This window comes from Trematosphaeria pertusa (assembly GCF_010094035.1).
Source record: "Trematosphaeria pertusa strain CBS 122368 unplaced genomic scaffold BU26scaffold_4, whole genome shotgun sequence".
Lineage (NCBI taxonomy): Eukaryota > Fungi > Ascomycota > Dothideomycetes > Pleosporales > Trematosphaeriaceae > Trematosphaeria > Trematosphaeria pertusa.
The window spans coordinates 1509722-1526260 of record NW_022987215.1 but is presented as its reverse complement, the minus strand read 5'-3'; the positions used below and the strand labels follow the sequence as shown (position 1 = coordinate 1526260).

The following is a 16539-nucleotide window of genomic DNA, read 5'->3' as shown; positions in this document are numbered from 1 at the left end:
TGCGATATGGTTTGTTTGACGTACATCGGCTGCGGTTCCTTTGCGTGCCGAAGTTGCTGACTGCGGGTATTGAGATGGCCCCGTATGAGAACCTTGGGAAAGAGGAGCTCACACATTCAACACTGGGGGAGAGGCTAGATACTAGGAAACTCTAGGGCTTACAACCTACAATGATAGACAGTATAGGATCATTATCATTCAATCAAACTCAAACTCACATTCGAAACACTTCAGCACCCTCATCAATTCCCCACCATCTCCCCTTTACACCCTCAGCTCTATCTGTCACGTATACGGCCCCCAGAGCATGCCATCGTACTCCTCTTCCCTCGGCTTCTTCTTCTCCCTTCTACTCGGGTCCGAAGGCCCCGCGACCGTTTCTGGAACCCACGGACCGTCTGTGATGCGCTCCGTTTCCCACGGCGGTGCTGCTGTGCGCCTTTGCGTTTGCGTTTTCTCCACGAGCGATGCCCTCAGCTTCTCTAGTGCGTCTTTGAGCGCATCGTCGTTTGATTGTGGTAGAGGAGAAGGAGAAGGAGAAAAAGCAAAAGACGGAGACGGAGAAGACGGAGCAGTACGAGCACTAGTAGGGGTAGGAGTTGGCAGCGGAACAGGCGCAGGCGCGGGAGCAGGAGCAGGGGGACCAGCGGGAGAGGGAACGTACCCAAAATCTAGATTGAGTAGAGACTGATCCGCGAGCTGCTCCATCAGAGCATCGTTGGCCAGCGACTGTGACTCAAGCTCCTTGATCTGAGCGTCGGCTTCTCGTGGTTCAGCGCGCAGGACGTCGAGACGGGGTTGGAGTTCAGCGCGTTGCGCTTGACGGCTCTGACGGCTCTGACGCTGGCTTGCGGCGAGTCTCTCGTGGTATTGGTTTGCTCGCTCGTTGTACGCGGAGAACGAGCTGTCGATAGTGGGGTAATCGTTGTAGAAATCGAGTTCATACGTCTCATCAAACACGTTGCCGCCAAAGAAATCGCCAAACCAAGGTGACTGAAGGGTAGAAAGTGCTGAGTTTTGCGGCGGAATAAATCCGCCTCTCAATCCTACTCCTGATGTCGAAGTCTCCGCTTCAGATTCATTTATCCCCCACCGCATATCATCGTCTTCCCCACCCACTTCGTCAGCCCAAAAATGCGGCTTACACTCTGGCTTCGGCTCATTAGGCTCCATGAGACATGATTCATAGCTAGGGCGCCAGCTCTCTTCTAGTGCATTGCCGTTCTCGTCGTAGAAATCGGGTATGCTTCTGTGTCTGGGAAGTGTGTGGCGTTGGGAGAACGGGGATATAGAGGGGCTAGAGTCGGGCGAGAAGTGCGAACGAGATGATAACCGGGTGCGTCGTGTGAGCTGCGGCGAAGTTGTGTGCCAGTCGTCTAACCAGCGGTACTCGAAAGGGTGTATATGGGTATTCGCTCCGCCGCGGAGATGAGGATCTATGGTTTTAGGCGAGAGTTCGGGCGAGTTAAGGGCTGTTGTCTTCTGGGAAGTGGATTCTTCGTCTCCGCTAATATTCTCGGTTCTCTTCGGCGAAGAGCGTCTCGTCCTTGTCCGCGGTGTCGGCACACCGTCGGGATCATTAATGCTCCCGTACGATTCAGAACTTCCCTTGTCTTCCTCGTCCACAAACCTCACATCGCAAAACGTACACCTCGTCCTCCCCCTCTCCAAACACTCATCACCGAGCCAGGTCTCACACCCTTTTCCCCGTGCATGCCTCCACAACTCCTCTTCCTCCTCTTCTCCAGCGATTCCATTCGCAGGCTTTTCGCCATCCAGTTCATAGCCAAAATTCGCAGAGCGATAGAGTTCGTCCCCATCTGCGCGGACATGGCGAATCCTTGGCCAGGGATTCGTCGTCGGCATCGTCGCAGGATGCGGGTGATAAGAGGTTTCGGGGACTGCCGAGGTGGTGCGACGCGGAGGACTGGGTCGGGTTGGACGAGGAGAAAAATGGAAGGAAGGAATCTTAGGCGGTGTTGGACGGGAGGAGACGCTGCGCACGGAGATTGGCGGGGGAGTTCGCGGGTTCAGGAAGCTGCTTGAGGGAGGGGACGGAACTGACTCATGATTGCCATATATGAAGCGATCTGATCCAGTAAGGGCGGCGTCAATCTGGTCGTGGATAGCGTTGATCAAGTCCCCGACCTCGTAGAACTTGTCGTCTTCTCCGCTGCTGGGAGGCGAGAGATGGGATCGATCATTAGCCACAGGCACGTTCAGACCGCGGAGCGCTTCGAGACGCAGCTTCTCATACTCATCTGGGCCGAATCCTTTTTCCCATAACGCGGCCTTGCCCGGCTTCTCATCGTCTCCATCCCCCTTCTCTTGCGGAATGCTGATTAGTACCATGCGCTCGTCTTGCACATCCGGAAGCGTTATCCCGTTCTCCTCTCTCATCTCGAGTATGTCGCGGATTCGTCTAAGGCAGGGGTTATTGTCGTCCATGCCATGAGCGTGCCGGTGTTCGAGGATGTCGCGAATCTGTGGGAGAGTAGTGCGGCGAGGCCATTGGAAGTAGCGGAGATGAGGGCCGAGGAGCGCGATGATGGATACGCTGGGAAAGAAGTAGAATGCTGTAGCGGTTTCTTCATGCGTAGTGGGTTCCTGTTGATCTGCAGTGTTTTGTGGAACCCGAGTGTCCTCGGTGTACTGATGTGGGCTTCCTCCACCGCGCATACCAGGAGTATGCGGACCGTCCCATGACACTGGCTCTGCAAGCTCATCATATTCCAGCCTTTCTTCCCGCTCGTCTTCTGGTCCTAGCTCTTCCTCCAGTGTAGACCCTTTCACACCATTAACGGAGTTCATCACCTCCTTCAACTGCTCCGTCTCCATCCTCGCAGCTGCCGCCTCTTCCTTCGCCAACCCAACCTCCCTCCTCAACTGCTCCATTGCGCAAAACATATCCTCCAACTTGTCATCCTGCCATTCAATCGTCTCCTCGTCGTCTTTGATACGCGCGCGAAGGTACTCGATGAGCCGCTCAGAAGAGGCATTCTTGAGCTGCAGGACGCGGACGTAATGAATCCAAGTCTGCTCGAAGGTAGAGATGGCAGCGTACAAGGGGGCGGGACTGGGAGGCTGATGGGAATTATCGAAGGGCTGGGCGTTGGAGCGCGAAGAAGGTTTGTTGGTGCCTGGAATGCCGTCCAGGACGATGTAGTCCGATATGAACTCGCTCTGTTGGCCTGGTCTCGCCTTGTCGTAGTGCCTCTGCCCCATTTCCTCGGGCGAAAGACCGGCTCCGCCTCTGAGCTGTGGCACTTCATGCCAGTTCTCTCCCTCCATCTCCTCTCCCTCGTCACTCTGCTCTTTCCCCTCGTGACTCCCACTGCTTGGCAGCTTTGACATGCCACTGAAGTAAACATCTGGCTTACTAACAATATACGTAACGCCTTCACCCTCGGACTTCCATTGCTGACCACCCGTCGTGTTCCACTCTTCGCTTGTCATGTACTTTCGGATCGCGTTCTTGAGCTCCCACTCCATTACATGAGTTCGGACTCGGATGACGTTGACCTCCTCTGGAGATTCTAGGCTGGGTCCGGGCATATCCGCAGCCCGTCGTAGGCGCAAGAGGCGAAGTAGTTGGTCTCTTGTTGCGCCGTGAGGGAAGTGGAACACTGAAGCCGGGGTGCGGAATGTTAAGGAAGGCGTGCGAGCGCTATGAGTTGGAACGGTGAAGTCCGCTGGGAGAGGAATATATATGTAGTTCGGCAGTGCATCGCTCTCACGGCTCGCAAAGTGTGAAGATGGCGAAAGTGTGTCAAAGGTGAACGAGTTGCAGCGTTCGTGTTCCTCTTTGGCCCAGAGACGGTTCTCTTCGCGGGAAATGCTGGCGTCTCTATCATCCTCGTCCGCTGTGTCTACGACGCTAGGAGTGAGTGGAGGCGGATATTCAGCGTCGGCTGCGGCAGCACTAACGGCAACATTCGAGATACCGGCTCCCGTCTTTGGTCGACCGATAGCACTGCCCACTTCGACAATAGTGGAAGAACCAGACCATGGCCGGGGTCTTCGAGTTGGAGCATCGGTAGTGCCTTCCTCATCCCTCTCTTGCCCGTCATAGCTCTCGTCATCGGTCTCATCCTCGAAATCCTCAGGGATACTCGGAAGCTTTCCGAAGAGGGCTTCTTTCAATACCTTCTCTTCAGGGATACTCGGCAGCTTTCCAAAGAGCGCTTCTTTCAGCCCCTCCTCTTCAGCATTTCTCAACCCATCGAGCCTATTAAGCTGCGTCTCCAACCTCCCAACAAGCCTCTGCAGCTGCTCAATGCTGTCCGCATCACCTCCCTTCTCCACCTCACCACTCCCCTGCAGTCCAGCTGCAACTTTGAACCCCTTCTTCTCCAGGAGCCCAGTCGGAGACCTACTCTTGCGCGCCAACCTCTCCTGCTCCAACTCATCCAGCAACTCCCGCTCTCTCCTCCTCGACTCCGCCGCCTCCTCGCAACTCGCACTCCACGCTCCTCGCATACTCTCATAAGCGCCCCCATACTTCCTCTTCGCCTCGATCCACTTCACCCACCCCTGCACACCCACTCTCTCCACGTCGCTCATAAGTACTAGGAACTGCGGGCTTGGCTCCGCTCCTCCGTCGCCTCCGAAAGAGTGGTTGAACATCGACGGATCGCGCCGGAGCATGTGCAAATGCGCGGATACGAACTCGATGCTGTCGCAGTCATCTGCGTCGAGTTGGCCGTCGAGGCGAGCGAGGAGGTCGGCGTACGTGCGCGGCTCGGGGCCGTCGAAGGGAAGTGTCATTTCGCGGGGCGTGTGCGCTGTGAGTTTAGATCGCAGGTTGATCTGTGAACGGGGGCACTAAGCTAATAGAAGGAGCCGGGGACGTTTCCAAGGAGCGTTAAATGCGGCGTAGGAAATTGGAAGTAGATAGATAGCTTGAAGACGAAGCTTGACTCGCACAAGAAAGAGAAAGACGGATTCAAATCGATAGTGCGGAGCAATACTTATACAACCCCTCCTGCACACTCAATGTGTGAAGCGACAAGAGTCAACGTGAAGCTCTGCAGAGGTGCTCACGCTGCAGTATCGCTATTCAAATACAGACAGATTATACACGCGCACCGTGACAAAGGCGATGTGAATTACTTCAGGCTGCAAAAGGGGCAGCGTGAAGACACCGATAACCAAATAAGAGGACAACACAATTGGCAGTGGCCAAGACATGATAGGAAAGAGCAATCAATCACCCATTCGCAAACGTGGGAACGCCCGCACACGATGGACGTTCAAACGCCGCTCAGGAAACAAAGAAGATAATAGCATTGCTGCGCTATCCGCCCTGTACATCTAAGATAACGCGTTTAACCTCCATATGCATATAACGATTGGGTATACCCTGTACTAATTTTGTTTCCGTTGTCGTCGTACGCCGCGATAGGGAAGGAAAAGTAGACCCTAGCCGAACAAATACCCCCGAGACCATGTAGAGCTACGCTCGTCCATAAGATAGGAAAGTCGTCTTCAAGGCCGTGAGGGAAAGATAACAAGTGAAACAATTAAAAGTGGGGGTAGAAAGGATCTGTGCCGGGAGGTCGTGCAGAGCGCCACGTAGATCGTTGTCCAAAGGATTGCTCACGTCAAACGCCTGCGCAATATGTCGCACCAGTGCTACCGAAAGAACAGCGACAAGCAGCGACATACATCTGACCTCAAGTGGCGGGAGCGGCGAGATGGGCATCAGACCGTCCACGCTGGACGTTCTCCGCAGATGCCGCGCGTGCCTTCTCAGCCGCAGCTCGCTCCTGAGCGACTTCCCTCAACGCCGCCTTTGCCTCCTCCATGCGGAGGCCCGGGCTGCGTTGGCCACGAGTCGGACTGGTACGTCGCGAGTTGGCTTGACTTGTGGGCTTTGAGCTCGGATTCGACGGCGTGAGACCTTTGATGCTGGTAGCCCGCGAGCTCGGCACACTGGGTCCATCGCGGGTGCTGCCGGGTCCGGTTCGATATTGCGTACTTCTCGATTCTTGACTCCGACTGCGACGTCGTTCATCCGGCTCTCTTTCGAAAGAATTGGTGCGGGAGTTTGCGCGAGAGTTGGGGTGCGAGCGGACATACTCCGGATCATCTCCCTTCAACATGTGGCGGAACTGGTGGGTGCGGGCATCGATGCACCAGAGCTTATACGGTCCGGGGATGAACTCGCCCTCTTCGTCCCATGCCTGCACCCATGCGACGCCGTCATCTAGCTGGAAGAAGCCAACTTCGACCTGCTTTCCGCGATCGTCCTGGATCTTGCCATGCTTCTTCCGCATCTCGTAGTCCGGAGCAAGGAGGTAGCGCTTGAGAACTTTCGAATACTTGACCGGAACGGGAGGTGTCATCTTGATCATCTCCTTGGAGTTCTTTATCTGAAAGGGTGATATAGGCGCTCCCTCTGGCGGGACTTCGGACAGGTCGGTAGGGGCATCTTTGAGAGTCGCAACAAGATACCATCCACGACCGGGGATATACTCGTAAACACCTGGGACTGGATGGTCCCAGTGCTCAGTCCTCCTCGTCGGGCGCTCGACCCTGGAGTTCTTGAACCATTTGTGCGGCGAAAAGACCTTTTGCGTAGCGAGGAACAGGTTCGGTGTCATTGAAACACCGAAATTTGGAACCCTTCGAGGAAGTGTAAGGAACCGGCGGTGCTCTTTTATTGCTAAGAAAAGTTGTCGAAAAAGCGGGATGTTGGGGTGCGTGGTGGCGTATATGACCCAACAGGAAGAGGCGAAGCACGTGAAAGGTGTCCCTCAGGGAGGAGTAAGTAGGAGTCGCGATGTAACGCACCAGCAACGAAATCCTCAAAAAAGGAAGATGAGGCGCGGAGAAGTCGATCACGCGACTGGCTGGCCGAGGGCGCGACCGCGGATCCGCGAGCGTGCAAAAGCACGAAGAAAGCGGCGGGCGCAGGTAAAGCTGAGTTTCTGATCGCGTGTGCTCGAAGGGAAAAAAATCAGCCAGGGGAGGGCAGCAGGCCCTTTTAAGGCGGCGGGAGCTAAACTAGCCTGACCGTCATGAAGGGTTCCTTCCAGGGCGTTCGGTGTGTAAAATTAGAGGCACAAGCTTCGACAGCGTACCGGACCGTGAACGGGCAATGCGAATGGAGTCGGTGAATCATATGAAAATTTCAACCGCCATCCGCTGCCCCTGACTGCATTTACGCTCGGAATTCGTCATCCTCCTGCTCCATCAGCTCGACTCGTCAGCGATAATCGCTCCGATTCCACCCATTGCGGCCCTTCCACCACATTGCTGTTTTGCGACACGTACAGATATGCCCTCGCACCTACCGCACCTCTGGTCTGATAACATCGAGATTGTCCAATCACTGCGGCCGACAGACCCTCGTGGTATCGGGATAATTCGCAATGCAAGATAAAGCGGCTGAAGTACGACGTCAAATAATATGCGTGGTGTTGAACAGATGCCCTTGCCGGGTCCGAGGGAGCAGGACAGCAAGCGGTGTCGGTGTGGTGCTGTTGGGCGTGTGGCTGCTGGAATCTCGGACGAACTGTGAGCGTACACGCTCATGCAGCGTGAGCCAGGAGCGGTGTCGTGCCTAGCGACTTAGAGTACCTTGCTGATTCGCCAAAGCGGTGTGGAGCTGGTGTTGTGATTGTGGTGTTGAGGTGCCCAGAGCATGCGAGAGCGGAAGGGGAGTCGGGTCAGCGTCGCAAGCGAGAAAAGAAAGCACAACACCATGAACAACCTCTTGCAACCACCGTGTATGCTCAAAACACGGTATCCCCTCTCCGCTGCTGGACTGCTGATGGAATGTTGAGAGTTTACATGACTGATTCCGCCACTCCAATGGCAGGCCGCCGCAAATTGCAACGCGTATACCATTACACCTGCATTTCATCCTGCATTCCATGAGCACATAAGATATCCTAATCAATCTCACCCTCACACCTCAGCCTCGCTAATCTACGCATCTATGTACGACGCACAGCTCGCCGGCGGGCAGAATGCCGGAGAACGAGAATCCTGCTGCAATACACCTCTTGCCCTTTGCATCACACACATGCAGTTCGTACAAGCATTCTATCACGACTTGGCGCAGAGTACCAGGCTGGGCTGTGCAGTAACCCTGTAGCACCTACGAGATAAGTCTTTGTCTGTGACTGCCTGTCGGTCATTGTTCGCCCGAGCGTGGTGCTGGATCTCTGATCTCAGATTGCGCGGCCGGACGGATGGTGTTGCAGCAGGATTCCATGCCATCAGAGCCCGTGTCTCGTGAGAAACCGTCAATCTTGATCTCCAAACCCCGAGCGTTATCCAGCTCCGAGCATATGCCGTCATCTGAAAATGTCTCAAGGAGACGTCACCACGGAGCACCCGGATAGCACGTAGAAAACCGTGATTTCCTTTGCAAGCTGTCACCGCTAATGTGCCTCATCCCATTTCATTGGCCATCCGAAATGTGTGCCATGATTTTGTTGTTGGATACATGCTCTCTCCATGCTCGATGAGAACCGACGGGAAAGCCACATCCGATTGCCGTGCCTAAGTCAAAGAGACGCCGTGAATGCCCCGCCTAAACCATCATCCTCTACGACTCCGTCTTGACCTTAGCCTTGCCGTTCGTAACCTTGACGCCCAATTGCTTCGCGCGGGTCAGGATGTCGATCCGCTTCCTTGCCGAGACGGCGTGAGAGATCCTGCCATTACAATTAGTCCGTCTGCTATGAAGGTTGTGGAAAGGTGTGATGGGCGTACTCTGCGGCGAAGGTGTGGTTGTGCATAAGGAGGAGGTCGACGTCGCTGACGTTGTTGACGAGGAAGGCCTTGTGGCCGCTAGGCATCATGTGGCGGGTCTTCTTGTTGCTGCCGTATCCGATCTAGGAATCCATCAGCCAAAGCCCTCGTTGGGTTGTATTCACTCCCGAAACCATATCTGAGAGCAAGTACGAAGCGTTTGGTTTCGAGTAGATGCGGAGTCCCATACCTTGGGCATAGCAGCCTGTCCCTTGAACCTACGCCTGACGCGGTTGTCGATACCCTTCGGCTTTCGCCATGACGGATCAACGCATTTGAACCTGCCCACAAATTAGCACCAATGCGCACAAAATCCACCTCCCTAGGCATAAGCACATACCTATCGCTCTGATGCTGTATGCCAAAAGAAACCTCAGTCAACGCAGTTCTTCCAACGCAGTCTTGCTAGCACCCGCGGGATCCCACACCATCGCGAACCGAGACTCGACGACATATATCGAACAGGAAACCGCGGGCGCTCGAGGGAGATGTATCAACTTCGCATTCTGGGGCTACGTACGCGATTGAAACGCTTGCGGCTGCGAATTGTTAGCTGTGCGAATTTTGACGTCGCCGGACGGCGGTACTTACTGCTTCTTGACGATCGGGATGTGGGCAGGCATCTAGAAATAGGAACATCAGTATTCCGCTAGCAGAGGCGACTGCGGTCGTACGCACTTTGTTGGATTGTCCTGGGGTATCTCGATCGAATTGACGTTGAGGTTCCTCGCAATGTCGAAATGTGTGAGGCGCGTGGGCGTGCCAAGGCCGCTAAAATAAGCGAGAATTGCCCGCCTCTATTGACTTGACAAGCGGAACCTCACCACCGTGACACTTGCGAGGAGGCCTCATAAAGGATGATGATTTCTACATCTTACAAACTAGTACACTCTACAGATTACATGAAGCGATTACACAAAGTACAATTCATAGGGAATGCAGTCCATGCCAATTGACTATTTGGATGCTTGGCTAAGCTATCTGCAGAAAATGCTCTCTGTGTGCAAGAGGAAATATACCGTCTAAGTAGACGCAGGGTATGTCGATGCTTCCCGTGACTATCATATCTTGTTCAAGAAGCCTAGCCGAACGAAGTAATCCATCATGGTAGGGTGACCCGCCATCAGTGTCGTGAAGATGAAAGGGAAGGGAAGGGTAGCTCAAGGTCGCGCTAACCAGGCGCTCACTCCTCCATTACGTCTGCAGTCTCGCCACCCCGCTTCTCCCTCTTGACCCACTCCACGAAGTCGTCGATAACGGACGGCCATGACGACTCCTCATTCCAGAAGCTCATAGCCTCGTCTTGCAGCGTCAGCTGCGCGAACTTCAGAGTCTCGTTCCACATGTCTTTGTTGACGCTCTTCTTCCACTGCGAGTTCAGGAACTCCGCCCACCACTGGAACCACGGCGATTTCGGGCTGGTCCACTTGACGGCGGACAGTTTCGACGTGAAGAGCAGCTCCCAGTATGTCACGGCGACGTCGAGAGGGACCGCCTTCTGGTTTCCGGTCTTGCCGAGCATGAAAGTGTACTTGTAGACTTTTGTGAAGGCGTCTTTGTTGGATGGTAGGTTCTGCTTGAGGGTCTTGATGTAGGATTTCTGCTTGTCGATGGTGTCGCAGCTGTGCCGACTTGTCAGCATTACTTCAAGTGAGGATTGTTAGGGGAAACATACCCTAAGGATGACCATCCATCAACGAAACCTTCTCGGCTCATCTCACCCATGGTAGGAGCCTGGATGATTTCCAGAACAGCCAACACTTCCATTCCTTCAACATCAACGCCAAGGTTCTCGAAGTACTTCATCGATCCTTCGGGTCCAACCGTATCCGGCGAGTTGGTGACGTCTTCCCGGTAGCCGTCGAAAAGCTTTGTGAGATGTGCCTTCGCTCCTGATGAGACGGCTGAGCCGCCGCCGCCGCTGAAGTAACTAGGAGGTCTTGTTAGCTACCAGTGAAAGATAAAAGAGACGCTGACGAGGTACGAAATAATTTTGGAAACACAGAGAAGAAAGTACGTTGTGAAGGGATCCAAGCCTCTGTGCATATCGGCGGCGATGCTCAGAACCTCTAAGCCTTGTCGTCCTTTCAGGTTCGGCGTGCTGCTAGCCTTGGACAGTGGAGCCTCCAGATGGAAGTTCTGATTCAATTGGTTTACTTTGTGCGAACTGTATCTCGTCTCGATAGCTTCAAGCGCTTCCCAGAGCATCATGGTGGGTAAAGGCGATGGGGAGATGGCCACAGGATTTGCAGGACTGCCCTCCTCAATCTGCCTCCGCCTCTCCTTGATCACGGTGTTGAAAGCTGTTTTCTTCGAAGGAGCAAGCTTGGAAAACCACTGCCGCTTCAGCCTCGCCGACAGCAAATCGCCAGCTTGGCCCCAGGGGTTGCCGTGGAAGAGGGAAGTAAATCCCAGCATTTCGTCATTAGTGAGTTGGCCGAGAAAGAAAAGGAATGCGGGGCTGTTGTCTGAATGAATGGGCTCGTTCCAGAGAGTACATCCCCGAGTATTGTGGACCCAGTCGTCCCATTCAAAGTAGCTTATATGCGGCGACGCCCAGTCCCATGTGGTTGGCTTGCTCAGCGCGTAAGGGCTGTGGTTGAGAGTTGTAGAGGGGTTCGCGGCGTTGGACGGTAGCCTCTCGTTGCTCGATTGGTTGTAACTACCATTCGGTGCGAACCCGTAGACTTGTGAGGTCGGACGGCCGTTCTCGTGGAAGGCGGCCGTGGCCTGCGGTGGAAGTGATGCGTTTGCTGCCCATGAGTTTTGCGGGTTGGAGGCTACCCGTCGTACAGCTTGCAGGTAGGACGCTGCCGGATAGTTGGCTGCAAATCCGCTCGGGGGTGGAGACGCTATGTTCGGAAGGGAGGGATTGCCGTAAAGAACTTCGCTCATATGCTCGAGCTGGGATCTCTGCTGATTCTGATAAAGTCGAGCTGCAAGCTGGTTGTCGAGCTCTCGTGCGCGGGGCCAGACGTACGGAGATACGGGTGGTTGGCCTTGGGTAGGAGAGAATTGGCTGTAGGCTGAGGTAGAGCGTTTATGGGTACGGACCAGTTCCGTGTTGCCTGACGAATATGGCGATACCGGTTGCTGCATGTTGGCGTCCTTAGGGCTCGACGCCCCACCGCGGAGCGAGGGCAAAGAGTCAATACCGGCGAGACCAGATGGAATAGGAGATTGACCATGCTGAGTAGTATGACCTGAACCGCCGGCTGCAGAAGTATATGTCGTTTGAGGCTGGTCTGGTAGCTGCGTCACTGAGCTCACCGAACGATAGCTGGTATGCGAGGCACTCGAGCTGGCTCTGTACTTTCGATAACGTCCTGCAAGCTGTCTGGCCCTGTCCTCCGAGGAACCAAACATCATGGGCTATACTGTCGGCGGGTACCAGAGTGCTTTGAGTCGGCGTAGGAGGTTTGGAGGTCGAAGGATAGAAGGCGAGGGCTTGGGCTATTTGTTGGCGTATCGGGCCATAGTAGATAGACCAAGAAGGAGCCGAGAGCGTGTTGATAGTCCAGAGGGAAGCAGCAGCATGCTTCATGCCGATGTGCGCTTCCCAAGTGGCCCAGTGATGCCTGATCGGCGCAGCACCCGGTAGCCCATGCCTTCCCCTGTTTTCACAGAACGTCGCCTCCCAGCACCCTGCCATGTGTCTTCCGCGCCAGCAAGCGCCTTTGTCCTTCTCTCCTCAAGAAAGTCCTATCCACGGTATATCCGGCAATCGTTCGTTCGGTCGTCTCGAGGGTCCAGTAGGGTCTCCATTCTTCGTAGTACTTGCGCAAAAGCGCGAGCGACAATGTAAATGCGACATATGCAAACAAGAACTAAAAGCAGAACTTACGAATTGACCGCCGCATTCGGGTCCCACCCAGCGTTCTTCAGATGCTGCAATCCACCCGTTAGCTCAACCATGGCCATCTCTTTCGCACACGGTCCCCACTTACCCGTATTGCCGTATTCCTATCCGTTGATGCGAAACTCATGAACTGGCTTATCGCCGACTTCTGCTGCGAGCTATAGCCTGGAGGCATCGTGCGTCAGCACCGTGTTGTACGCGCTCGACTCGTGCGCTCGAGGGAGGTTGTGGTGGGGGTTGAAAAGCAGCTCGAGTTCTAGAGCTGTTATGCGGAGTGTAGAAGTTGAGCGTAGGATAAAGAAGGAGAGAGTGCGCTCTAAAATCGAAGGGAGACGTGAAGTTTGCCCGGAGAACGTTGACGCATCGCCGCAGCGGCGACAGGCAGCCAACAGCGCAGAGTGAGGACCCCTCCTCGACACCTCAAACGTCAGGCACAAAAGCGGCCCAAGCTCCGCTCCGCTCCCCTCCTCAAGCTCCACCAAGCTCGACCGCCGAGCTCTGGAGGGCAAATTTGCGGATAAACTCACCATCATCCCTCTGATTCTTCCCCTTCTTGGTCGACGGCGTCGTACTCGCTTTGGTCTTCTTCGCTGGCGCAGACATGGTTGCTTTATCGTCCTTGTCGGATGCGGTTGCCTTGCGTTTCGGTGGCATGGGGTTGGTGCGGGTGCGGGTGCGGCAGCAAAAAATGTAGCCGAAGACTTGCTTGAACATGCAACGAGCGGGCCTCGCCACTGATAAAGTATTACGATGCGGTGAGTAGGCGGAGCTGGAGCGTCGTAGAATGCTGGTGAATGTGACTGTGGCGGGGAATGCCGCGGTGAGGGTGAGTTTGCTAAGGCGTTGGAGGGCTCGAGCGTTTGCGTGGAAGGCGCGAGTGAAGGGCTGGCTGTCTCGGGCACCATCTGGAGGCCTCTCACAAGAGAACTCCAGACGATCGGATTATTTGCGAGAATAGAATGACGGAAAATGCAAGCATTGCGAGCGAAAAACATCAATGATGACGAGTCTGAACCCGTGCCTGTCTGACTGCTATCTACACGTGGACCCACACCATACCTTCAGAAATCAACGATTCGAACATTAGACGAAGGCGTCCAAAGCGCTCAGATATGTACCGTCCGCTCCATAATGGATATACAAATTACAGCCTGATCAAGCCAAAAATGGAATACACTGGGACCACATCCTGCTCTTGCTTATGCCGACTACGAACCCATCTTGTGCCGACCCTCATCCGCAGAGCTTACCGTCTCTTCTTCTTCCAGTTGGAACACTAGTCACCCAAAGGCATGCCTTCGACTTCTTCACTCAACGCCCTCCAGTTCTCAGCCTGTAATTCAGCGTACTTGACGCGCTCCTGACTCCAATCCTGATGCAGTCGGCTGACATGGTACAGACTCTGTTGGAAGAAGAGGACCTCATCACGGATGCACTCTTGGATGAACACTCCTCGTGCGTGTTGTTGGACGATGCTCTCCTTGTCCTAGAGCGGAGTCAATTAGCTTCCACACGCGAGCAAGTGGGATACTCACCCTGAATATAGACTCCTCAACCTTCTCGGCCTCGTTCGGCTTTATCAGCTCCGGAGGCTTACTCCGAATGGCCTGCAGCTTCTGCTCATTGTTCGCTATCCTTTTCTCTAGATACGGGATGTTGTCCTTCGCATATTTGTCCTTTCGGTCGAACATGTCTCTCATGCTAACCAAGGTATCCCTTTGCCTCTTCAGATCTTCTAGGACGCCCTCTTCGGAACCTTTGGCTTCATCCTCTAGCAAGACTCTGGACTGCTCCAGATGCTTCGCCGTAGAGCTCAGGCCTTCGTTCAGTAGTGGCACATCGTTGGTATCGGCAGCATATGTATCCTTGGAGGCCTCAGTGAGGGTCTGTAGCGCCGTTGTGAAGCGCAGAAATTCTGCCGCCATGCCTTCGTTGCGTTTGCAGAGACGCTCCATCATGTTGCAGAGGTTGATGTACACTTCGGCTGACCGGCGGACGCCAGATCGAACGGTATCGAATAGCTCAGGAAGGGTCTTCGGCAGTGAATCCTCCAGGTCCGGAGGCAACGTCTTGCCAGTAAACTCTTCCTGGACGGAGATTGTCGCTTGTTTCCGCCAGACAGCCAGTTCCTAGTCGCTAGGTTAGGTCTTGGAGGGGTACCGGGGGCTTCAATCATACCGTAGGCACAGTCAAAAACATAATAACCAGCTGCTCCTGGCTTAGTACTGGGTGTCTGACGAGTGCGTTTGCAAATCGCGCCAGCCCTCGCCTTCGCTTTTCTATGAAGCTTGCATCTGTAGCTAGATAGTTGCCATTGACTTAGGAATCTGTCAATCAGCGCCAAGAGCGTTCATGGGGGTCAACTTACTAGCGACCCTCTTGGGAGGCAGCAAAGGCAACTGGCGGAACGGATACCGCTTGTGCAGGCAATCCAATAACCACACGAAATCGCTGTATCGACGAATGACCTTGCTGTTGCGGCGCGCGCTGGTGACCTCGTAATTGCGGTGCTGGAACATGAACATGCCCTCTTTCTCGGCTATGGCTGTGACCGTGACGACTTCTTCCGGGCCAGCGCCCGCGATGCGTCCGCCGCCCAATGCTCTCCCCAGCCCAGGAGTGCTTGGACCGCCCTCGCCACCTGACGACTGTCCGAAGCCTTCCCCTCCCAGACCGGAGTTGGAGAAGCCTTGGTCTGATCCTCCATTGTAGCCACCCCATCCTCCCTCCCCGCCCATAGAGTCAGGCCGCTGCGAGGGCTGGTCCGCTGTAGGGTTGGTGTTGGTTGTAGCGGAGTTTGTGGTGAACTGGCTCGTCGTCCTTGTAGTAGGAGGGACGTTTATGCCATTCGTCTGGACGGGCACAGTGGTATAGCTCGAATGATTGTATCCTCGATGCATGTCTGGGCTCCCCCAAGGGTCTGCCTCTGGGTCACCGAACGACTGCTTGCGCATGGGGGCACGCGACCTGCTTGGCGTGGACGTCTGTTGCGCCGGCGGCTGTTGCTGCGAAGGAGTAGGCGGTGGCGGATCTCGCGCGGGCGCAGATGGCTCGCTCGGCTTGCTTTCTGGCTTCGTTTTCTTCGGCAGCGATATCGAGGGCACGGGGAGCTCTGACGCAGCACAAGAGTCAATTCAAGCTTCAGACGGAAGATGCAGGCGGCTTACTCCTCTTCCTCTCGTCGACGCTGTCAAGCGTAACGTCGTCGCCCTCTTGTGCCAGTCCAACCAGCGCAAAGAGCACGTTGAACTCGTTCCTTCCGAGCCCAGCGCTTGACTGGTCTGGCTGCGACACTATCCCCAGGATCTTGGTCTGCGTATCGCTCGGCAGGCCACTGTCGCCAAGGAGCTTCTTGATGCGCTCGACGCTGATGCCGTTGCCGTTGCCGACGCGGTCCGATTCCAGCAGTGCGTCGAAGGCGTCGATGTACGAGTCGGGCACGTCCGAAGCGGGCAGCAGCGACTTGACCAGCGATCCGCGCGCTGCCTTCTTGGGCGTCGGGAAGGCCCACGGCGAGTCGCCGCCGTGCAAGTCGTCGGCGAACAAGCTGTTGCCAGCGGGCTTCGGATCGTCGTCGAACAGCGATGACGACTGTTTGGGTCGCGGGGGCAGGTCCTCGTCTCCGAATAGAGACATTATTGCCGCTGGGAGGAGGTAGCCAGACAAAAGCACTATCTATACCCAAAATATGGGCGGTTATGCGATGGCGCCGCAGGTTCGCAGACCAGACGGGAGGCGTTCAAGGTGACGATAACATGTCTCGCTGGAGCTCTGATATGCGGCGGAGGTCAAGGCAAGGAACAGGGAGCAGCTGCAGGCGATTGGTCCAAGCTTCCCAGGCTCGCGCCCAGGAAACGTGCTGCTCACTTGGCACATTGGCATACACTTGGTCCAAAACGTCGATTCAAACACTT

General features: G+C 55.1%; 7 protein-coding genes across 7 annotated transcripts; all 7 read right to left on the bottom strand.

The window, feature by feature from the left end:
- Positions 1 to 285: 285 nt before the first annotated feature.
- Positions 286 to 4767, bottom strand: BU26DRAFT_561968 (uncharacterized protein; the record flags this gene model as incomplete). The annotated part of the gene is made up of 1 exon (XM_033832978.1): positions 286 to 4767. One exon carries the CDS (start codon positions 4765 to 4767, stop codon positions 286 to 288), a length of 4482 nt encoding a protein of 1493 aa, XP_033687218.1.
- Positions 4768 to 5267: 500 nt separating this feature from the next.
- BU26DRAFT_516886 (uncharacterized protein) lies at positions 5268 to 6931 on the bottom strand. The gene has a single exon (XM_033828440.1). The coding sequence runs from the start codon at positions 6603 to 6605 to the stop codon at positions 5676 to 5678; it is 930 nt and encodes a 309-aa protein (XP_033687217.1). The 5' UTR covers positions 6606 to 6931; the 3' UTR covers positions 5268 to 5675.
- A 1629-nt stretch (positions 6932 to 8560) lies between these two features.
- On the bottom strand, positions 8561 to 9389 carry BU26DRAFT_561966 (60S ribosomal protein L32-A; the record flags this gene model as incomplete). Its single annotated transcript, XM_033832977.1, has 6 exons — positions 8561 to 8669; positions 8728 to 8849; positions 8957 to 9047; positions 9107 to 9120; positions 9287 to 9305; positions 9358 to 9389. 6 exons carry the CDS (start codon positions 9387 to 9389, stop codon positions 8561 to 8563), a joined length of 387 nt encoding a protein of 128 aa, XP_033687216.1.
- A 560-nt stretch (positions 9390 to 9949) lies between these two features.
- On the bottom strand, positions 9950 to 10674 carry BU26DRAFT_421686 (defective in cullin neddylation protein 1; the record flags this gene model as incomplete). Its single annotated transcript, XM_033823420.1, has 2 exons — positions 9950 to 10388; positions 10442 to 10674. Coding segments are annotated over 2 exons (672 nt in total), but the record flags the coding sequence as incomplete, so codon positions are not given.
- Positions 10585 to 12252, bottom strand: BU26DRAFT_252909 (uncharacterized protein). The gene has a single exon (XM_033821168.1). It carries the CDS (start codon positions 12133 to 12135, stop codon positions 10714 to 10716), a length of 1422 nt encoding a protein of 473 aa, XP_033687214.1. The 5' UTR covers positions 12136 to 12252; the 3' UTR covers positions 10585 to 10713.
- A 384-nt stretch (positions 12253 to 12636) lies between these two features.
- BU26DRAFT_252907 (uncharacterized protein) lies at positions 12637 to 13760 on the bottom strand. Its single transcript, XM_033821167.1, has 3 exons — positions 13153 to 13760; positions 12714 to 12790; positions 12637 to 12654 (listed from the first exon to the last, which is right to left on the bottom strand). Exons 1-2 carry the CDS (start codon positions 13618 to 13620, stop codon positions 12761 to 12763), a joined length of 498 nt encoding a protein of 165 aa, XP_033687213.1. The 5' UTR covers positions 13621 to 13760; the 3' UTR covers positions 12637 to 12654; positions 12714 to 12760.
- BU26DRAFT_452366 (sorting nexin-like protein mvp1) lies at positions 13606 to 16465 on the bottom strand. The gene is made up of 5 exons (XM_033824793.1): positions 15793 to 16465; positions 14994 to 15737; positions 14804 to 14943; positions 14161 to 14754; positions 13606 to 14111 (listed from the first exon to the last, which is right to left on the bottom strand). The coding sequence occupies exons 1-5, from the start codon at positions 16259 to 16261 to the stop codon at positions 13902 to 13904; spliced, it is 2157 nt and encodes a 718-aa protein (XP_033687212.1). The 5' UTR covers positions 16262 to 16465; the 3' UTR covers positions 13606 to 13901.
- Between the last annotated feature and the right edge of the window lie 74 nt (positions 16466 to 16539).